Source organism: Musca autumnalis, unplaced genomic scaffold (genome assembly GCF_047663935.1).
Source record: "Musca autumnalis isolate F117 unplaced genomic scaffold, ASM4766393v1 scaffold_4, whole genome shotgun sequence".
Lineage (NCBI taxonomy): Eukaryota > Metazoa > Arthropoda > Insecta > Diptera > Muscidae > Musca > Musca autumnalis.
Window position 1 is genome coordinate 156,119,862 of NW_027411977.1, and position 24,227 is coordinate 156,144,088.

Below are 24,227 nucleotides of genomic sequence, written 5' to 3' on the forward strand. Positions count from 1 at the left end.
GATATATAATTGAAAATAAACTTTAGAGCCACATGAGATAATTAAAATGACATAAAATTTATTTCTCACTATTTTTCTTCAATTCTGAGAATCGTAAAAATGTCGTAAACGCTTTTATTCAAAAATATAATTTTTTAACAAAAACAAAAAATTTAAAATTTTTTCAAAGTGACTTTTTTCGCGACTTTTTTAATATTTGAATGAAATAAACGTTATTATAGTTATTAGTAGGTTTATATTTATTCATTCGTGCAACAACAAAATTTTTTTTGAAAAAAAAATTTTTTTCATTTCATATATTTTTTCAAAAAATTATTTTTTTTTTAAATCGATTTGTGCGTGAACCCTTTTTATATTTCAATGGAATAAACGATAGGATAGTGATTAATAGGCAAAAGTTCATTCATCCCTGCTACAGGAAATCATTTTTAAGGAAAAATTTCAAAAAGTCATAACCCTAATATCTAGTGTGTCATCTTAGGATTAAGACCCCACTTGGAGCCTATAGCAATTCTACAGGTTGAACAACATCTATAAGCTTTGTTAGCTCTCACTTGAATATGGTCTTCAATTTAAGTTTCCTATCCAGGATTACTCCCAGATATTTAACTTTGTTGGAAATATTTATTGTCTTGTTTTGGAAAACTGGTTCTTCAAAGTGTTCCAGTTTTGTTTTCCTAGTGAACAGACATATTTCCGTTTTCCGGGTTTACGTTAAGACCTCTTGGTCTAGCCCAGTTGTACGCAAGTTTACCCCTAAGAAGTATTATAACGTCGTCTGCATAGCAGACTGGGTCAAATCCCTCATCGGTTAAAGTCCTTAATAGGCTATTTATGGTTGTTGTTGTAGCAACGCATATATGTATGTTCGTTCGTGTATTGTTTCAGTTATCAAGTTCCTCTGTGTCCAGACTCAAGAATTCTGCAACCTGGACTGGTTGCGTCCATAAAGAATGAGGAGACAGGTGAGTGGGGTTAGCTGGGCAGTTGAATAAATGCAGAGTATCGTGTGGTCCCAATCCACATGCTGGGCATATGTTGGGTATTGTGGCGTCAATTCTGGCCCAATACGAATTGAGTCGGCTGCATCGTCCGGACCTTAACTGAGCTAAAACCACTCGTGTTTGCCTTGGCAGCTGGCGTTCTTCTGCTGCGATGGATGGGGGATGGTTTCCAAGTACGGCATTCACACTGTATCTTCGTACTGCTTGCGCAACCATGTTGGTGTGAATGCGATTCAAGCCTGCCTGATAGGCTCGTTGATCTAGCGGTTCTCTTTTATACCTTTGGACCTCTCTCTAGACCATGAAGGTCTCTCCTGACGTGCCTGGGTGGGGGGAGCCTGTCCATTAAATCGTGACAGGGATGCTCACTGCGATAACACCCAAGCAGGTACTGCATCGACAACATCTTATTGTGCTGACGCACCGGTAAAACCTTCGCCTCCTCATGAAGATGGTCCACTGTCCACTGGTGTCAAGAGGAGGCACCCTGTTGCAGTCTTCAGGGCGGCATTCGGGAAGGTTTGAATCTTCTTCCACTGCGATGCGCTAACCTTTGCGGACCACGCTGGCGCCACATAGCTTACCACACACCGGCCTATTGCATTGTAGGTGGTCAACAAGGTTTCTTTATCAGCACCCCAAGTACTGCCGGCCAGTGACTTGAGAACCTTGTTCCTACTTCTGATCTTATTGCAAATAGCTGTGGCATGCGCGGACGACTTGAAGATGCTATCGAACGTTACACCCAGTATTTTAGGGTAGTTAGTGGTCGGAATCAGTGCACCATCGACCAATATGTTCTGTGGGAGCCTCATCTCAGCCGTCCATGTGTTGAACAGCGTGGCTGTGGATTTAGCGGCGGATATTTTCATATTCCTCAGATGGAAGAACTGCACTAGGTCAGCTATGTAGACATTTAACCTATGACATATGTCATCGACGATAGGACCCGACGCCAAAATCGTACAATCATCCGCATACATCACGATCTCTATGCCGTCTGGAGGGTGTGGAATTTAAGAATGGTAGATGTTAAACAGTTCCGGAGATATCACCCCTCCTTGGGGAATTCCCTGTTTCACTCTACGGGTTTTGGACTTCTTGTTTCTGAATTCTACAACGACTGGCGTCCACACATATAGTTGATTACCCAACGTTTCAAACATGGCTGGAGATTCGTTTTCTCTATATCCTCGAACAGCTTGGCATGGTTGACGGTATCGAAGGCCTTCGATAGGTCAAGAGCCACCATGACTGTTCGGTCGCACGGCCTTTTCTGGTTCAGTCCTCTACTGATATGTGTGGATATGGCGTCTAATGCTGTTGTAGTACTATGCATTTTCCAAAATCCATGTTGATGTTGGGCAACTGGAAAACACCTTCTCATCGTGGGGGGAGTAGCGCCTCTAGGATCTTTGCTACTGGCGACAGGAGTGAAACCGGCCTGTACGATTCACCTCTGCTGGCATCCTTGCCAGGCTTCAGTAGCGGGACCACTCTGCCAACTTTCCAGGCATCCGGTACAACATGGAAGGCTAACGATAGGTTAAGAACACTTATTAAATACTCAACTCCAGGTTCATCCAGGTGCTTAAGCATTACCATCGATATTCGGTGCGGGCCCAACGCTTTGGATGATTTAGCGTTTCGGATGGCATCTGCAACATCGCTCATCGTAAATTGTGGTGGTACCTCCTCGGCTGGAAGAGCTCTTCTTATACGGCGTAGCACACTTATCTTCGCCCTATCACTCTCGGGGTGCTCTATGAAGTGCCGGTTAAAATAACACCTCTTTGGGTCAGTTACTGTCACGCCGTTGAAAGTAACAGCCGTTCTGTCATCCTTCTTTTCCAGACTCGAGAGTGATTTAACCGTAGCCCACAATTTACTTATTCCGCTTATGTTCGCCCACTAGCCAGTTGACTTCAAGAGTAAGTTCTCTAACTCTTGGGTCTTCGGGGTTCGTACGACGAAGCTCATCACGTTCATTTGCTAGTCCCGTCGCCTCTGCTGGGAAATTTGGTCTTATTTCGGGTATTCGACCAACAGGTATGTAGCGAGCGGCTGCTTTAGTGATGATGTCTCGGAAAGTTCTCTCAGCTACCCGAGGATCTGAGGGGGTGGGCAATTGTCTGAAGCGGTGATTGGTAAATTCTCTGAAACCTTGCCAATCAGCTTTCCCATGGTTCAGGAAAGTACGGCGTTCAGAGGTTATGAAGTCGGGTGGTCTGTTTACGGAGACGATGATAGGGAGGTGGTCCGAACTAAGGGAAATGACGGATTGCCAGGATACGTCACTTATCAGACCTGGTGCCACAATGGTGATATCTGGCGAGCTATGGCAGTTTCCTCTAATCCTCGTAGGATCGTCTTCATTCACCGCGCAAAACGTGGACCTATCGATTTGCTCTGCCAGCGCTGTACCCCTCTGGTCATTACCTAGGACGGAGTGCCAAAGCTCATGATGAGCATTGAAGTCCCCAAGCACCGAACGGTTATCGCCCTCTACAAGCAAATTAATATTGGGCATATAACGCCGGGCACAGCTATTCATCAGCGGTATGTACACATTAAGCAACTCTACCTCTGCAGTTCCACACGTTACTGCTACCCCCATGCACTTCATGTATGGGTTACTAGAGCCAAGCTCAAGCGAGATAGGTCTGTACTGGACAGACTGGTGTATTAGGAAGGCAAGTCCTCCTCCTCCGCTTCTTGTTCGATCCTTCCGCAAAACGTTGTAACCATCACAACGTAAGCTACAGGTGGCGGTGAGCTTTGTTTCCCGGATCGCGGCGACCATGATGTTTTTCCGACTCATAAAGTCCACAATTTCACTGACCTTATTGCGGAGACCGTTGCAATTGAATTGCAGGAATGATGCATTTCCGGGCCGTTGAACAACAACATGTGGTGTTAGATGCTGCATCTGTTGTTGTTGTTGGGGAGACTGCGGGGGCGTCTCGTATTCCGACGACGACGTAGAAGACGCACTGGGTGATGCGCTGACGCAGCAAGCAGCAACATACCTGTAGCTGTAATCCCGGGTGCTACTAAGGCCACCCACGAAAATGCACCCATTCCATACATCCATTACATCTCACCATTGTTGACATGTGGTGGATGCGGATCTGGCAAACGGAACAGATCCATACTGGCCCGGGGTTCATTTCTATCCCGGCACCGACCAGAAGAGCTCGGAGCAGGCATTCCGGGATAAATTGTCGCTCCCATGGTGAAAAAAATACACGAACACAAACACATAATTTTGGTAGTGACCCATAGGAGTGGGGATAAAATCCCCCTCTGCGGCGTACCCTAACCAACATTGTCCTTTATTTTTACGTCAAGCAGCCCGCAGCTTATCCATCTATTCCTTAGCATGTGGCTTATCCAGTCCCTAAGGGCCCCGTTCACCTGAAATTTATCTAAGGATTGGATTTCGGTGCAGACGTTATTGAAAGCACCCTCGATATCAATGCATACCGTTAGTGTATACATCTTCCTGTCGAAGGTGTTCTCGATGTGGTGTACAACCTCATGTAATGGGGTTTCCACTGATCTACCTTTAACGTATGCATGTTGTTAGTATTTAAGCATATCGTTTGGAATCTTGCTCTTAATCATGGTATCGACTATTCGTTCCATGTTTTTATCATTCATTCACCATAATCTCGGCTTGTGTATGGATTTTCGATAGAAACTTTTTTATTTTTGATACATCATTTACGCTGTCTACCTGTGCACAGAAGACTTTCCAGGAATTGCGCATTGTTGCTCTAGTCATTTTGTTGTATTCTTTAAGTTTTGTGTGATAGTTGTACCAGAATACAGCTAATTTTTTACGTCGAGCTCAGTTGTAAAGCAAACCCGTTCGTTGGTATTGATATGGTTACGAAGTTTTTCGGCAAATCACACACACGCGACCCGAACGCAAAGTAAGAGAGCAAATGTTTTGATTTTTTTACTTCAGTTTTGTACTGAATTTCATGCAAGCAGGTTGATGCCGCTTTATTTGTTTTTTTTTTTTTGGGTACACTGAAAAGATTTTGCAGTTGTACAGCAAATATGTGGAGGGAAGAATTTGAAAATGATTTTTTTTTTTGTATTAATATTTTTAATGACGCAGAATGCCTCGTCTGCAATGCAACAATAAAAAATGTATATCCATCTTACCTTAGGTGTCATTATAATACGCATACAAGATATCATTTAATGACGGGAAATGTGCGAAAAAAAATAATATGTGTGGATAATTTTCACTGTGAGGTAGAAATCGATGTTGTTTAACAATTTTTATTTTTTTATCTAAATTTACCCGAATTTCGTTAATTTTATTTTATTATATTTAAGTTAAGACCCTAATGTACAAATATAAAAAGAACGAAATCGCTATCATTAATCAACTCTTAGCAATCGCAGTTTTAATAAAAGAAACTGAAATGGATACTTTTGACTGTGATTCACTGCATATTATTTTTAATTTTAGTCATACAAAGCGAACGCGCCAACAATATATTTTTTCTATTTGAAAATTTTGCCTTTTTAGGCGAAGATCATTTTAAGTATTAATTTTTTTTAATTTATTAATCGAGCTTTTTTATGATCTATAATGCAAATGAAAAAGGAAAGCCAACGATTCGAACCCACACACCCACCACTATGTTTGGCTCTGAACGCTAACACGCCGTGACAACTTTTTTCCCGTGTTTTTCATTTCATACTCAATATGAAAATCATCACCCTGTTCTGTTCTGTCAGTGTAATTTTACCCACACATAAACAATTTAAGCGCTCGCTCTTCTTGGTCGGCTATGTTGTAAAGCTTTCGGACCTCTTTGCCTTTGTTACGAATTTCTCCTGTCATCCAGGGTTTTTCGTAGGCATATTTCGAACGGTAAATATACTGACGCAAGGTATATGTTGTCATTCCCCAGCTTCAGCACAGTTGCGTCCGATGTTGACAACTCTGGAGAGAAAAGAAAACATACAGTATGCAAAGTTCATATTCGTACAAACTTCAAAAATGAATAAAATCGTTATTAAATCCATATTTTATATTAAAATATGATACAATAGAAGGGGTTTACTATAACGAAGAAAGATTTAAAAATAATAAAAGAAATTTTTAATTTATTCCATCATTTAGGTATAGATGGCGCCTGTGTGGGTGGCAAAGTTCGTATTCGTACACTTAGAAGCACTATATATTTGTGGTATTTAGAATTTTTGAAGCAAAATACCACCAATTTTTGTTGTTTTCTTCTTATGGGTGCCTTTGCTGTAGAAAAATGTAAAAACCATAATTTAATTAAATATTTTGCATGAATAAAAGGTCGGACGAAAATCCGAAATACTTAAGAAAAATTTGATGATGCGATTAACTATGGTATTTTATTCTCGAATTTTGGACGAAAACAGCTAATAGCAGTCCGTCTGCAACAATATCTGAGGTCTCCTAGGAAAATAAATGTTGTCAGCGTTCGGAAATGCAACGAAACGTAATCCCGGCTAAGGTAACGTAAAGTCATTTTTGGTTTCTATGTCGTAAAAATAGCAACTTCAGTTTTATATTTGGTGTATAAGAATAGGGGTTCGAAAATTTTATTATGTCAAGACATATCGGAAATTACGAGAAAAAATAGATAATTAAGAACGAAAATTTCCCCGAAAATAATGCATTTCTTCAATAGGGTACCCCATGTTCTTTCTTGGCAAATTTACTTAATTCTTTTGACATTTATGCATTCATGTAGGACCGTTTGGCATAGAAATCTAATTTTCTATAAATAAAAATCATTGTTTTTGCAATTTTATCAATCATAACCCTCGTGATAGTAAGCGTAAAATTTCAGTCGCAAGGAGACAGTATAAAGACTTCTACAGTTTAATTGTTCCTCATAATTTCTCACAGTTTTCGATATAAAATGATTTTCGAAACCCTATTCTAAAACTTCAATACATTTTGTGCCAAATATAAGACAGAAATTGCGATTTTTACGACGTAGAAACCAAAACATGTCTTTGCGTTGTCTTAACCCGGATTACGTTTCGTTGCATTTCCGAACGCTGACAACATTTATTTTCATATAAGACCTTGAATATTATTGCAGAAGGACTGCTATTAGCTATTTCCGTTCAAAATGCGAGAAAAAATTGCCATCGTTAATCGTTTCTATGACATCTTTCTTAAGTATTTTTGATGTTCGTCCGACTTTTTATTCATGCTAAATATTTAATTAAATTATCGTTATTTTTACATTTTTCTAGAGCAGGGGCACTCTAAAAGAAGAAAACAACAAATATTGGTGGTATTTTGCTTTAAAAATCCTTAAATACCACAAATATATAGTGCTTCTAGGTGTACGAATGCGAACTTTGCCACCCACACAGGCGCCATCTGTACCTAAATAACGGAATAAATTAAAAATTTATTTTCTTATTTTTAAATCTTTCTTAATTATACTAATCCCCATCAATTGTATCATAATTGCATATAAAATATGGAATTAATAACGATTTTATTCATTTTTGAAGTTTGTACGAATACGAACTTTGCATACTGTAAGTTTTAGTGACATTTTATTCAGGTTCTCGGTCGAGACCCCGTATTTGCATAAAACAGTTGGTAGTTTATATGGTTTAGTCCAGAGACCTTGTTCTGAATAGTCCAAGGTTCTTGAATCAAGCCAATATGAATTTTACCTGTATTAGTTTGCTCCATCAGGGTCATGGTTGTCTCGCTCCGATGGAGGTTTATCTGGATGACCTCAATCATTGGTCGTCGAGTAAACGGGCTTCTTGAGAGTCGGGGATTACAGCATCGACAACCTTTTCATTTTTTCTGGGAGGTAAAACCTCTTCGCTGTTTGGTTTGGCTTCCTCGTTTTCACCGATTTCCGCCTTTCCTGCTTGACGCGGAAGCGATCTCCAAGAAAGCCCTGCCCTTAGTCTTTGCCAGACTGGATGGTCAATTCCGACCACAAGGAGAGTTCCGTCCTCCCTGTGGAAGACCTCCTATCTCTTCACGTCCAAATCCTTGTTTTGGCGACCAAAGACTTCGAGCATGCGTTCCGTTTCGAACTTGCTGCCCCAACCTCTGGCGAATACCGAAGTCTTTGTTAGTTGAGGAATTTGGTCTTTCCTCACCAACTTGAGTTTGCCGCTTTCCCATGGAGGTTTTATGCTGCTGATAATATTCTTGAGGGCGGCAACGTTTGCATGCTGGACAAATTGGAACACAATCACGTCCCCTTTGACCCCGCTGCTGATAATTTGAATTGGATCACATCCATTCATTATGTGATCCAATATTTTATTGTTGACCATTTTCTCAATTGCTTGAAGGTGGTCTTTTGGTAGATTTCCGGAACCTCTATTGGTATCGACCACTGCATAGCAGAGTTCGTCCCTGTAACGTTTCTTGGCTACCTTGACGTAAGATGGCGGCTCTCTACCAGTCTCTGCAGCCTTCTTCCTCTTCTGCCGGGTCCGGGATTTCTTCGCAGTATCCCCAGACACTGCAGTCGATTCTGCGGCTGGGCACACCCTCTTTACGTTTGAGATGACTTTGTCGCCCTCTGCCAAAGGATTCTCGGAACAGTCTCCTTTGCGTGGTTCTTTACGCGGTGCACTCGAAACGTTTGGAGATGTGGAGCTCTTTTCCTTCTTTGTCGGCTTTACAGTGTAATGCTCTTGGGGGGATCTGACCCTCTTCGCCACTTCCGAAGAAGTGGAGGGAGTGTTCATGATCCCTTTGGGAGCATCCCTCGATATAGCCTTTTTGCTTGCCCGTTGCTTCCTGAACTTGCGTCGTTGAGCCCCAGACAGCTGCTTCTTGTGTGTTGTGAGCTTTGCAATGCTGTCCCTCACTTCGTCTACCATCTTGTGGACCTCCTCCTTATCTGGGATTTCCATGACGGTTATATTATTGTTGCTTCCGCTAGCGGATTTGGAGTCTGAGTCGCTACCTGTATTCAGATTGATTGAGTTGATCATGAACTTCCCCTTTTTCTCAGTCTCTTCCTCCCTGTTTTTGCCCTTAGGCTGTGTTCGGAGAGTAATTTAAATTGAACAATGTACAAATATCTTTCTTCGCTCACAGAATTTTGTGTGGAAAATTAATACATAATTTGGGCTCAAAAAACGAATAGAGAGCGAATTACCGTCAGTATTAGGGATTATAGTAGGGATACGTAAAATCGATTTCGGTCTAAAAGTCGTAGTCGACAATTGACTGTGCGAAAACCGGATAATCGATTTTTCTTTATCGGCTTTCGAAAGACGGAGTCAACTATTATTCGTAGTCGACCATTAGTCGTAGTCTATTATTACTCGTAGTCGACTATCAATCGTGGACGACTATTAGTCGTAGTTGATTATTGGGTGTGCTAAAACCGCGTAGTGGACGGTCCATTTTTATACATATGTATACACATCATGGATCGCATCAACGAAAATGGTCGATTATAATCGGTTTTCGGGGGTTAACGAATAATAGAAAGTCGACTTTTAGTACACTCTCAAATAATCGACTAACCGAAAATCGAGTTTTAACTTTTTCACGAAAACCGTATAATCGAAAAACCGATTATTGCATTCCACTGCGTATCCCTAGATTATAGTAATACTTCGGCACCTTAAATGGTTTCCGGTGAGGGTAAAGCATTAGATCAATAAACTAACCAAATTTAAACAATCCTTGTTTTAAAACGTGCATGAATTAACGTTAAAATTGATTTTACTACTAATGTCCTTAATTAACTGGCCAGGCTAATATGGACCATTTTTAGAAAAGAAGGATGTCTCTCTCACACATATGGAGAATCTCAATAAGTTCTGACTTCACTCTATAGCGGTTATACCAATACCTTGTATTCAAAAGTTTTCCATAAGAATATTCACAGTTATCAGGTTATGGTTTCTCTGTATCCAGACTCAAGAATTCTGCAACCTGTACTCGTTGGGTCCATAAAAAATCAGGAGACACGTGAGTGGGGTTAACTGGGCAGCTAAACAAATGCAGTGTGTCGTGTGGTCCTAATCCACATGCCGGGCATGTGTTAGGTATCGTGGCATAAATTCGGGCCCAGTACGATTTGACGAGGCTGCATCGTCCGAATCTCAACTGGGCTAAACAGCTGAAGTTCTTCTGTTGCGATGGATAAGCTTGGTCCTAAGTACTGCATTCACACTGTATCTCCCACCCCGAAATAGCTTAACTAATTATAACATTTCTTCTCATTTTATGATAATTTTGTTTTTTTGTTTTTTTTTTTTGAAAACTTCAAATAGTATTGTAGTGTAATCGATATCATACGAGAGATCCCAATTTTTATCTTTCTTGATCAGCTGTTATAATCACACGTTTTAAACAGCTGTTACAATCATATGTCATAACATAAAAACATTGTTTACAAATAAGGATAATAGGACATAAGAAAATAAGTTATACCGTCATTTTTGTTTATAAGATCGAAAGAATCCCAAATAAATTTTATTATTGTTTACTCTGCCGACTAATTGGGAATTAAATAAACAAGTCTGTTAATAGCACTCTGGAAGTGCTGTAACCAAAAACTTATCCAGGCAACTATCTAGTGTCGGATACCCAAAACCACTTGGTGCCAGTGGCGTTCCTAAGCGCCGCACGGTGGTCGAAAGCACTGATCTAGCGGCGCGAAATTCATAACTTGCAAACGAATTGAGATACGTCACTGAAATTTTGCACAAACTCAGCTTGAACCTGTGGGTAATAATGGGCTAAATGTGAACAATATCGGCTAATGTTTTGGCATAGCCCCCATATAACGGTACCTTCCGATTTTCGGTATTTTGAGGATTTAAGCCACAATTTCGTAGCAAATTAGCTGTAATTTGGTACTTAGGGTTCCTAGTGGTCACAAAATATTTCCACCAAAAATTATGAGCATAGGTCCACGTTTTGATATAGCCCCCATGTAACCGTACCTCCCAATTTAAGGTATTTTGAATATCATGACCACATTTTTAATTCAACTTGGCTGTAATTTTTGCATTCCGTGTTCTCACTGCGTATAAAATCTTCTTGCAAAACATTTTCAATACGGATTTATGTTTCGATGTAGCCCCTTTTATGGTACCTCCGATTCGTTGAATTTTTACTTGTTATCCCATATTTAATAACATATTTAGCTATAATATGGTATCATAGTGCCTCCGGGGGTAGAACTCCTCCTTGCAAACATTTCTCAAGATAGGTCCATATTTTGATTTACAGAGGAGACTCTGTTGTGGTATGGCGTTGTATGAGTGCTTCCGGTGTAGGAAATCGTGTCTTTATCGAAGGAATTAAGGATAAGATGTATTATTTAAACATTCTGAAAGGATAATTTGAAATTTAGGCGCTGAAAAAATGGGATTTGGGACAACATTCCAATTTTATCAATATATGAGCCCGAGCACAAATCACATATTTTTCCAAAATGGATACTATGTAACTGTCCAAAAGTGATTCAAACACCTCCCCGATCCCCGGATTTGAATCCTATAGATAATTTATGGAGTATTTTGGAGACAAACATAAAAAATCGTAACATCTAAAGTATAGGATCCCTGAAATATGCCTTACAAGAAGAATGGGGAAATATTCCGATATCTTGCCCCGAAAACTTAGTTAAATCTTTGCCAAAAAGGCTAAGAGCTGTAAAGCATAACAAAGGATATCATACCAAGTGCTAAACTCCTAAGAAATCCTTTTGGATTCATAAAACTTGTAGATGCATACTTTTCACTGTGAGGTAGAAATCGATGTTGTTTAACAATTTGTATTCTTTTATCTAAACTTACCAGAAGTTTGTTAATTTTATTTTATAATATTTATGTTAAGACACTAATGTAACAATATAAAAAAAATGAAATCGCTATCATTAATTAACTCTTATGCCAAGTTTACACTTGCGCTCTAAAATCCACTGGATTTCACGAAATCCTGAAATACATCCCGGTGTTTACACTTATTGTTTTGTTGATTTCATACATATCACAATGATCAAGGTAGATGCATACGCGCAGCTGATCGAACATGAATTTTCAAAACAAGTTGTTGCAAATTGAATTAGTCATCAAAAATATACGACAATATAGAACTTTACAACTTTATTTCGAAAATTATCGTAAAACTATCTATATATCGTATTAATTGTGTATAGAACCCGTTCCCGTACTCCGAAGTCTAGCAAGACTTACACTTCTCTTTAAACAAAAATAGCGCCGAATAACACCCTATTCTCCTGTTTTCTGCCATACAATTTTGGCATAGTAGAAACTAGCAACATGTTCATTATCATCTAAATACGATAGCTGATACGTTGATTTACTGCAGTTTTTGCAATTTCCGTCATTTTTTCGTTCCCGTATTTTTTAAGAAATTTGTATGGGGAAGCAATTTTAGACATTTCGCTCATTTTTCTAACATTACCATTAAAAAAGTACGAGAACGCAATGAAAAATAGCATTGTAACAAAGTAATCTAATATTTTTTTCACATTGTTTAAAAATTTTGATTCTAAAATTTTTTGTTGCATCAATTGACCATCTACCTTGTTTATTGTGATACGTGAAAAGTGTTGCAACTTTTGGTACTTTTTCAGTCACAAACAGGGTTGTATATCATGTGTACTGTGATTTCGATGTTGATTTCGCTGAAATCACGAAATGAGATGATTTCATTTTTGTATGCGAAATCATGATAATTTTTGCGTGATTCCGCGCGAAATCACGAAACGCCTTCGAAATCACGAAAAGACGCCGAATGTAAACCAAACATTAGAAATCGCAGTTTTAATGAAAGAAAGTGAAGTGGATACTTTTGACTGTGATTCACTGTATATTGGACAAAATGTACCATATATTGGTTTTCGTAAAGTATGTATATCTCGAAACCTAATTAGAAATTTGTTTTAGACAAATTTTGTGTTAAACAGTAGGAGAAATCCGTTTCAGAAAAAATTGGTGTCATTCAGCCCAATACGCCCGTCTGTCTATATGGCTGGAGCGCATGATAACTCTCGAACGAATCAGCCGACTTTCGGATTTCGTAATATTTTGTCCAAACTTAGATTAAGTCATATCAGTTCACTCCTTCAGCTTCAAAATTTATTTTTTTTAGATTATTTTAACAACATTTTCGGGTACCTCCTCACAAGAGTTCAAAATAACTGCAGTTTAAGGGCTGTTCGAGAAGACTTTGGACATTTTGACCAAATGTACTCCTTGTGGTCTTGTTTACAGCGATATTCTATTTTCAATAGCCAAGTCCGTGCTTCCTGACACAACGGTAAAAAAACTATACGGTGGCCAACTAAAATGGCTGGTTATATGGTGTTATAACTATCGAAAGGAAAGGCTCTCAAAATAAGATCGACTTTTTAAATGGATATGTCGGTCCATTTCTTTAGGTACCTTCTCCGAAAAGTGCAACCCTATTGCCCTTTAATCCAAATCAAATTTATTAACGTAAGCATTTACTCGGAACCGTCACAGTTGTTAAGATAAATACGCCAAAAGTTTCAATATTTTTGTCGGCAAGTTCATATGTCCAAAGAAGTTCATAAAATTTTGAAAACTCTATAAATGCACATTTGATTGGATGGGGAAAATATTTTGGTTGTGTAGCCGTATTCGATCTGTCATGGATAAAAGTCTTACAGCCTGTTTCACTATGTCGAACTAAAATGAAAACGAATGAAAAACATCTAAACTCGTGTATGATTTTTAAATTTTGTAGTTGTTTTAAAGCAAACACAAAGTCAATATTGCCATGAAAACCAAAGTTTAGGTGTTTTTCGTTCGCAATCATTTTCTTTCGGCATAGTGAAACAGGCCCTTAATTCGCACACAGTCTGAGGGCATATCTTTGTCGGTAAAGTTGACTGATAATTCTTTACTTGTTTTCCAGAAAGTAAAAGTCACGAGTTTGCTTCCAACCGTTTACAAGTCATGACAAATCGAAAACGCTTTTAAGATCAAGTGATTATTCCGTGTGGGAAGAGTCTTTATTGATATATTTGCTTATTGTTATATATCAAAACTATGTAACTTTTGAAGCAAACAAAATTTTTTACAAGTAAAAATCGTTAAGCCGTTCCTTTACCACGAAATATTTTGAAATAATTAGTTTTTTCTGTTACGAAAGTTCCAATGTCCACAATTTTACGTGGAAACGTTTTTTGACCACAGGGAACCCATAAATATCTAATTTTAGCTAATTCGGTCAGCAAAAAACTTGAAAATAACTGAAATCGGGCGGCATCGTTGTATGGGGCTATTCCAAAACACGGACCTCCATAATTATTGTGATTACCGGGAACCTCATATTCCAAATTATAGATAATTTGGCCAGAAAATGTATCTAAAAAGTCAAAATACCCGAAATCGGCCGGTAACTTTATACCAAAACATGGACCGATACAGCCCATCTTCGAACTGCAAGCAAACAGACGCACTTTGCCAAAATTTAAGATTCCTATCTCAATTTTTGTGGATGCTAGAGTGATTACCCCAAAGGAGGGACTGATCGACTCAGAATTTTACCCTGAACAAGAATATATATACACTTTATAGAGTCGTAAATGATTATTTCAGTGCGTTACCAAAGGAAAAACAAACTTAATATATAAATAAAATGTTTAAATTCTTTTTCCAAAAAATATCAAAAACGGTGTCCAGCAAAGCTCTTAATGTTACCGAATCCAAAATAATAACTTTTTCTGCAACATTTGGTCTGTACGATAACACAAAAATTTGTATAAATTCGTACAAATTTTTACTGAATGCTGTTCGATAGCAAAATTATCCACCAAAAGAGAGCGAGTTTGGAGAGTTTTGTGACTGAGAACTAGCAAATTTTTGCTGGGAAAATTTGTCCCGCAAAAATTTGCAAGTCTGATCAGCTGACTTTTAATCACCTGTTCAATGTAAACAACTCGAAATTTTAACCTTTTTGACCAAGAAATTTTCACAATTGCACATTTTTGTATATTCTTAAGCGTTGTGGATAGGATTAAAGCATTAAATAAGTAAACTGCAATTTTAAAATTTATGTTTTTGTTCCGTTTGGTTTAAAATATCAAAAGAAACAAACACAAATTTCATACATTTTCGGAAACAGCTGACTTTCTTGCAAGTTTTTGCTAAATGTTGTTCGATAACTTTCTGCAATTTTTCTTGCTTGAGAGAGTAAAATTCACTGCGAGAGGTTGCTGGAACTGACTGAGTAATTATTGCTGGGAAAGTTATCGTACACACCTATTATATCAAAAGTTGAGAATGCTGTCTGAACAAAAATCATGGAGTTTTGTATGTTGTAGCATTTTGTCAGGACATAGCAACAAATTTTTGAAAGTTGGGTGCTGGGGCAGCATTCATTTGTCATTTATTTCCTTTATAAAATGTTTCATTTCACATTTTCATAGAAACAGAATTGAGCCCCTGATATTGTTTTCTGAGATATTTATTATGTTTTCGGCAAAGTTCAAACACGAGTTTCGTAGTCCAAACAATGCTGCGAGTAGAATTCGGAGTCTATGAACCGTAGTCAGTATCTTCCGACTCCTTGCATAAGCACTTTCCTATTTTGTGCACGGACTCTGTTATTTCTGGTAAAATAGCAATGCCTCGGAGTTTTGATTACGTAGAAGAGTATTATTTTCTTAAGTTATCGACACAATAACTGCATTGAAAATATTCGATACAAGTCCAATCTGCATTCAAAGAAGTCGTTTAGGTTGTACCATGGCATAAAAAATCAACAAAATTGCAAACAATTGCTCGGCGACAAATGTGTTTAGTTGAGTTTTCATGTAAATTACATTCTGATGCAAAAAAAAAACGAATACAGTATTTCCCTCTTATATGCACCCCGGATATAAGCATTCCCGGTTAATAGCACTGAAATTAGTGCAAATGTTATTTTTGATTCAAAATACATACATACATTGGCATTATTTCGATATATGTATGCATCCCGCTTATATGCATTCCCCTCTTATAAGGACTTGAAATTTGGTCATCATTCTTTCATTTTCGCTTAAACAAATTCGTTTGTATGCAACGGCTCAAAACAATTTGGATGATAGTAAAATTTTTCATAGGCGTTAAATATGGCAAACATATACGTGAAAAAGACAGTAAAGTGGAGAAAGACTCGTGTAGAAATCTTAATATAAAACGCAAAATGAGCAGGCAGTCTTCGAAATGCGTGCGTTTAGAGCTGTTCTTTCAGGCAATATGCCTTTGGAGAAAGCTGAGCTAATTGCAATAAAAATAAATAAGCCATTTACTCGATCTACTGACTGGTTATGGCGGTGGTAAAAAGGCAAACATTTTTTGACTAATTTAGAGAATCAATGAATATTGTTTACTCAGTTAAAAAGGCATGTTTTTGCATTTACATACGATGTGATTTTTGACAAGCAGTAACAACCTACAATGTTATGGAGATCCAGGGGAAGTCAGAGAAGTTATGTCGGAGAATAATGAATTATATGAAAATGAGAGTTCCTCGAAAAAAGAAGTTATAAATGTAATAAGTTTTATTCGTAAGGCTGTCAGCCAGCCAATAAATTTCTTCATGAAGTAGAATATATAGAGCAGTTCTAATTTAGACAATGCACAGGCAAAAATAATGGACTTTTTATATCCTCCACCATAGTATGAAGTGTGTTGTTTTTCCGTTTGTAAATCATTGAAGTAATCATTTGCAACACTATAAAGTACAGTCGGACCTCGATTATCCGTGATGGTCGGGACCGGAGGCATTACGGATAATCGATTTTCCCGGATAATGGAGGTAATGCTTTTATGCAGTTTTTGAACATATTTTTAAGTAAAAATGGCATAATATTGTTCAATAATATGAAAATCTGCAATTTTTATTAAACTTGTTACGGTAATCTACCAAATTTTAGAAGGACACATAATATCAGCATCATCAGATTCATCTGAATTGACTTTGTCCCATGGTTTTTGTGATACCATAAATTAGAGCAGGCAAAAAATCGATGGCACTATCGATAATATCGATTATTATTTAAAAATTCAATATCGATAGATAGTTTTGCCTATCGATATTATCAGAATAAAAGACCCCTAACCTGAAATCAATTGAAATAAATAGAAATTTCGCTGCTTTTCGGTTATGTGTGTGTAAAAAAGTAAGTCCGTAGTCACACGAACACATTTTTCGGTAAAATAAAATTTATTTTTTACATTTTTTATAAAATAAAAGTGGTTGTTTATTCTTCTTTTCATTTCTGTGAACTACTTTTGCAAAATTTCAAGAAAATCATTGACATTTCCGCCATGAAAACACTATATACATTATTTTTAATTTACATATAAAATTTATGTGCTTTCTTATGTGCCGTTTCCACGGTACGTCGTTCGTTCGTTGTTCGACCCATAACTACGAATAAATTACTTATTTTCACACACAAAATTCTATGAACGAACGACGATTTTCTACGTTGTACGACGAATAAAAAAGTCCCATCCCTAACAAATGAGAGAATTTATCGAAAAAATAATTATGACATGTCAAAATTCAAAATTGAAAAATTTGTTGAAAACACAAAATTTTTTAGAAAAATTATGAATGAAATTTAATGAAATAAATATTTTATATAGATGCGGAAGGAAGAAGGATGTGTTTCCTTCTTAATTCCCCACACATTTCTTGTCCATTAGTTTAAAATCGCGTAAAAATCAGAAACAAAAAACAAACAAATAACTTAAAGTCTGTATACATAAACATTGTTTTGACATGTCTCTCTCTCTCTTTAATTTGGAAAATAGAAACATATTTAAATAAATTTAAAATACAAAATTATTCAGAATTTATGGGAAAAATTAATGAAAAGTGTGTAGTTAAATATAGAATATATGTACATTTGAAGGAAAGTCTATTGCTTTTCCTGTTCATTTAATGTATATTTTATGTGTGTTTCGGTTCAAATTTACGTGAAAACAAGGAAACAAAAATGAAAGAAATTTGTTCGACAGGCGAACAACGTAATTGAAACGCTCGTGTGAACATGACATTACTAATGTATATTATTTGTACATTTTTATAATTGAGAAGGACGAATTTCTGTTTCATTAGAAAAGGAATAACATTAAAGATATGTGAAGCAATTTATGATCTCTTAAAACCCCTTAAGTATTGCTATTTTTTGCCATTTAAAGTTTTAAAGGTTTGCATTTTTTATTTTTATTGAAAATCTTTTGTATTTACCTCCATGCCGATAGTTAAACGCACACCCATTCACATACGCACAAACACACGCACTGGCAATAACAAACAAAACAAAATTACAATAACCACGACAAGAACGATTCCGTTGAAGAAAAAGAGCGAGATGAGCGAATAAAACAACATGAACAAAAGGAACGACATGAACGAATGGAACTATATAAACGAACGAGTCGGATATCTTCCAATCGTTCCTGTGTCGGAATAGTTCCAATGAACTAGTTCGTTCCGGTACTACACAACTCTAATTCTTAGACCGAATGCTTATTGAGCAGCTGTTGGTGGGCCTGGATTTTCCCGCATTTGTGATGAGCTTATTACAAAGAAGCCAGAAAACTTTTCGGAAGCGTATGAACTTGCGTACTCAAGTGCGTTGGCGCGTTCGGCAACGAATGAAGTTAATGCAAGTCAGTCAGTCTGTCCATCATTTTTTCATAGACAGTAGGATTAACAAATTTTTGACATTTTGTGAAAAAAGAAGTGAGATGATAATTTAAATGTGTTGAAAACAAAAGAATTGGTACAAAAACAAAATATGTGAACGGAAAACAAAAAGAAATCTATGATTTTCATTCATAATTTTACAACTGCTTTTGCAGTTGTCTGGACGCCTACGTCACAGAGGCAAGTTTTGGGTTTTTGACAATCAATACATGAAGTCAACTGTCCAATCTTTTGTAAACGCAGGGTTAGGGTTTGCGCCTGTAAAGACAAAGAGCGAGAAGGAGGAATAATTAAATCAGGAGGGTTGCCAGATGTACGAAAAAGGTACCAGATTATATAAACAGTAAACGCGACCACTTGAATCCATAACCAGGTATTAAGATTTGTTTATTTAACTCATATTGAATTAAGGGATAAGGCAATTCTCTAAAACAAACCAAAATATGACATTAAACTACAAAAATCGCTTAGAAATACATATGCAAGATATTGTCAGTCTATACTGATTTCATAATGGACATCCGATTTCGACTATTTAGAGCCAGTTCAGAGGAATTCTCTAAGTTTTTTGGCTTCCATGGTAACATTGAAGCATTATTTTGCCGTCAGCATTGTTTTTCCCTTAAAAAAATATGCTACAGTAGTACTGCAGAGCACACGAAATGAGTCCAATAGGTCGTAGTAGTCATTTCTGAAAATTGTCGAAATCTGTACCCCTCTTAAATAATATTAAGTGAAACAACAAACTTCGGTGCCCTGTTTTGAGACAAGGTGGCCTCGTTTGCTGTTTATATAATCTGGTACCTTTTTCGTACATCTGGCAACCCTCCTGATTTAATTATTCTGAAGGTAATATTTATTTTAGTTGGTGGCAATCCATCCTAGTGAACTAAAGAAACTTATAAAACGTCTTAGTTTTCAGATATTCCGGTTTAACACCTACAGTACCCTGTTTACATGTAATATGACCTGGTACTCCCTTGGTCCATATGGTAACCATCCTAGTACGGATATTCGATGCCTAGTATTGTTGATACTTGTTAGCAGTTACTCCCTGTTAAAAATAAAATTCTGGGTGTGACAATGGAAAGAATGAAGGAGTCTGGTCTGAAATTAAACAGGAAGAAATGTGTGTTTGTCCTCTAAACGTGTTAATGCTATAATGAATGCACCAAAACAAATAACTGTAGAGGAGCTGCAGTTGTTTTTGGGAAAGGTATCTTACTACAGTGCCGTTATACCTGATTTATCCACCACATAGGGACCGTTAAAGGATATGTTAAAATCGAAGAAGATCGTATGGTCAAGGCAAGCGAGTAAGGCGTATGATGACATAAAACATATCCTTGTTTCACCTCAGGTACATACATATGCCGTATGACCCGAAGTTACCTCTTATTTTGGATGCTAGCACAAGCGGGTTGGAAACGGTGTTATCACACAGGTTGAGAAGCGGTCAAGAAAGCCCATTGCCTATGAGCCAAACATAACAATGTTATCCCCAGGTGGACAAGGAGGCTTTAGCCATTGTGTGGGCAGTGCAGAGATTCTTTAAATATTTATACGCAAGGCGATGGACTTTAAATACTGACCACAAGCCGTTAACACAAATTTTGCAGGAATATAGGTCGTTGTCGGTTCCGATTATTTAAGCAATTTAAATTTCAGTGTGGAATACAGGACGTCTAAAGAGAATGGTAATGTGGATCATTTGTGGCGTGCCACACTGCAGCCGTCAAGAGTCGCAAAAGTGAAAGAGGGCGAGGGAATGGTTTTCGACGTAGAGCGTGATGGATGTGACTCATTTATAATGTCAAATAAACCAATCACCGGTTACTGCTGAGGAAATCGCTATGGAGACGAGAAGAGTTGGGAAAAATTGTCAAGCTCTTGGATCAAGGGCATTGCGTGGCTAAGTATGGATATTGATCACCACAAGTGCGTTAAAACTTATCGGAAGGTTGTTTAACATTTGAGCACATAATTGTGGTTCCAGAGAAATTAAGAGTGAGATTTTTGGAGAGTTTGCATTCTGTGCATCTCGGTATCGTGAAGATGAAAGGTATAGCCCGATCATTCGTTTATTGGTCCAAGATCGACTTGGATATTGAGCGTATGGCCAGAGGTTATGAGAAATGTTCGCAAGTAGCCAATAAACCTAAAGAGTACAAGGACCATCATTGGGAGTACCCCAAAGGACCCTGGGAGAGTGCTGGCACTATAGAAGGGACGATGCCATTAGTTGTGACTGGATAGATGCGAAGATAACGAAAACGATGACTGCTAAAGCGACTATTGATTTGGTAGACGAAGTGTTTACTGCTTTTGGTGTTCCTACGATGGTGCTAACCGAGAATGGAACCAATTTTGCTTCGAGGGAGTTCACTGACTACTTAAACAAAGTGAGCGTTCGTTATCATAAATATACGGCCCCTTATCATCCAGCGACGAATGGACAAGCTGAACGAGGCCTGCAGACAGTGAATAGTGCTTTGAAGGCGATTGCACTACACCCGACAATATGAGGGAGAACTTGAACAAATTCCAACGACAATATAAGAATGCCCCGCACAGTAGAACCAACATGTCACCATCACAGCTGTTCTTGGAGCGGCAGCTACGTACGAGATTGGACTTGTTTCGGCCAGAAAAGATTTATTCAAAGGTAACATCGAAACAGTTTTTAAATAACAAATCCAATTACAGATGCTTTAGGAAGGGCAAAGCGAATAATTTGTCGAATAATAAAGGTGCTGTAAGTGGTTGAGACGAGAGATAATAAGACGACTGGGTGATATACATTATGAGATACGACATGGAGAGAAGGTTGTAAAGAGACACTTGAACCAAATTCGTCGTGGTGAGAGTTGGGTCAAAACAAGCGGAGAGAGTATCCATGAATTCATCAACGAGTAGCCATCCAGAGATGCCCGAAAGTACAGTGGAAGTAATAAACCCTGGGGTGGAGCCCGAGGGCAGGAATGTTGAAGGGTCGTTGACTGCGGGCACACCGTCTACCACGTCGACTTTCTTGGGATACGAGACACCACCGCGTGGAGGAACGCGACCGTCACCAACAGAATCTGATCGAATGCCGCAAGTACCCCGACGTTCTACACGGGTGAGACGGAGGCCAGTCCTATTTTCCCCTTGAAGATTTCAGTTGAAGGAGGGAAAAGTGATATGTATTGTAATTACGTTTAACTAATTGAGCTTTAATCTTATCGATCCCGATTGACGATTGTCATCACTACTCAAATCTGTTAAGGCCCCGGGACATACGGTCCGTTGTGCGTCTCGTCACGCGTTAGAAACAATAACCACATGAAAAAAGTGTAAGTGATGCCAAGTTTGTTCTTGAAGTTTCACATATGGTTGTTGTAACGCGACGCTCAACGGACCGTATGTGCCGGGGCAACTAGGATGAAAAAAACAGCAAAAGTACGTTATACGAACCCTGTTGTAAAGCTTTTTCGAGCATTAGTATATGGTTTTATCATAGACAAAATAAAATATAGACGCCGGAATGAGCTCATCTTTTTTTCGGAAAAAAGTTTTTGAACGGAGGTTATTGGACATTAAATGCCCAAAAAAAACTAATAAAATTGCAAACATTTGTTCGGCGATAAATGCGTTTATTTGAGTTTTCATCTAAACTACATGATGATGCAAAAAATATACAAAATAGAAAGTAATTTGTAGGAAGATTGCATTGCACACCATCTGTTAAGGCCGAGGCACATACGGTCCGTTGAGCCTCGCGTTACAACAACCACATGAAAACTTCAAGAACAAACTTCTCATGACTTACACATTTTTCATGTGGTTGTTTTCTTAACGCGTGACGCGACTCATAACGGACCGTACGTGCTGAGCCCTTTAGGATGAGAAAATCAGAGCATCCTTCGTTTATATCTTTCTTTGTCTATGCTTCCTCGTAAATTATTTTTATTAGTCGAAATTCACTCATATTATATAAAAAAGACAACAGTTCGCGAATTCTGAAAGGGTGCAACTCGGATTCATCGATTGTAAAACTTTGTTTTTTATAGCATGTTCCCACGAGCCTTTGAATTACATTGTTCGTCTGTCGAACGACGTACACGAATTAACCCGTTTTCGCGACACCATACATCATTCACAGTAACATGCTTCATTCTTTCTCACTTCTTGTTTCCTCTTTTTAGGGAAATTTGAACAAAGCACATAATATACTCTAAATTGAACAGAAACGGCTATAATCTTTCTTTCAAATGTATGTTTTACATGCTTCTACACAATTTTCATTAATATTTTTTATTAATTCTAAAAATTTTGGTATTTTCAATACATTTTTTATTTTTTTCTATTTTCAAAATTGATGAGAGAGATATGTCAAAACAATGTTGGTATATACAGATTTTCAGTTATTGGTTTCGTTTTTGTTTCCAATTTTTTAAGCGTTTTTTAACTAATGGGCAAGAAATGTGTGTGGGATTAAGAATGAAACACCACCTTCTTCCTTCTGCATCTATATAAAAGGATTAGTTCGTTACTTTTCATTCATCTTTCTCTTTTTTTCTGAAATTATTTGTGTTTTCAATAAATTTTTAATTTTAGAATTTAGACATATCATAATTTATATTTTTCGATAAATTCTCCCCTTTGTTAGAGATTGGCCATATTTATTCATCGTTCGGAGAGTATTTCTATTCGAACAACGTAGAAAAATCGTCGTTCGTTCTCAGAATTTTGTATGGGGAAATAAGTAATTTATTCGTAGTTATGGGTCGAACAACCAAAAGAGAACGAACGACGTACCGTGGAAACCGCACATTGCCATAGACGTATATTAACCCTTTTATTGTTTTAATAGGATACACATTGCGCTAAGCAAAGCAAAAACGAAAAATGCACGACTATTTTATATGGGAATTTATTCTCTGTCATCATTCTCTGGAGCTTTAGTACTTGTAATACTTACTAACCAAAAAGGACTTCCTGGAATGCCTTCATATTTCATACAGGGATACACGGAATGTAAGTATCATTATAAAATCAAAACGTTACGTGTAGCATTGATATGCTTGTATACTCGTATATATTTAGCCATTAGAGAGTCGCAGAGATACTTCATTCCACCAGTGTCTACGTTACTACTTCTAAGCTTTTTTGTAATGACTGGGACATTCTTTGGGTTTCAAAAATACAAAAGTCGTGGCATTATGGTGGCAACAAAGCAGAATCCAGATATCGCAACAGACGGAGATAAACATGTTTACGAGGAAGTTAAAAAAGAGTAAGTATTTTATTTTTTTACGTAGTCGAAGGTCGCACTAGAGATGTTTTGTGAAAGAAAATTTATTAAATTAGGCGTTTATAGATCGACTTCCATACTAGAGTAAAATCCATGGTAGAATAAGAAAAGGTAGCAGCAATACACAGCTGACTGAACTGGGTTGTAACGTTAGTGTCAAATTTCATATGACATTTTATACATTTATTTCTAT

At 37.6% G+C, this 24,227-nt stretch overlaps 1 protein-coding gene across 7 annotated transcripts in view; it reads left to right on the plus strand.

The window, feature by feature from the left end:
- Positions 1–24,227, plus strand: part of mthl14 (methuselah-like 14) — a 170,420-nt gene that overhangs the window by 145,195 nt on the left and 998 nt on the right. For all 7 annotated transcript variants that reach the window (XR_012412436.1, XM_073982276.1, XM_073982278.1 and 4 more), the window contains 2 exons: positions 23,594–23,757; positions 23,827–24,016. Coding sequence is in view for 6 of the 7 variants with exons in the window: in XM_073982276.1 (XP_073838377.1) it covers positions 23,594–23,757; positions 23,827–24,016 (354 nt within the window). In the remaining variant the exon portion in view is untranslated. The remainder of the gene's footprint in view (positions 1–23,593; positions 23,758–23,826; positions 24,017–24,227) is intronic.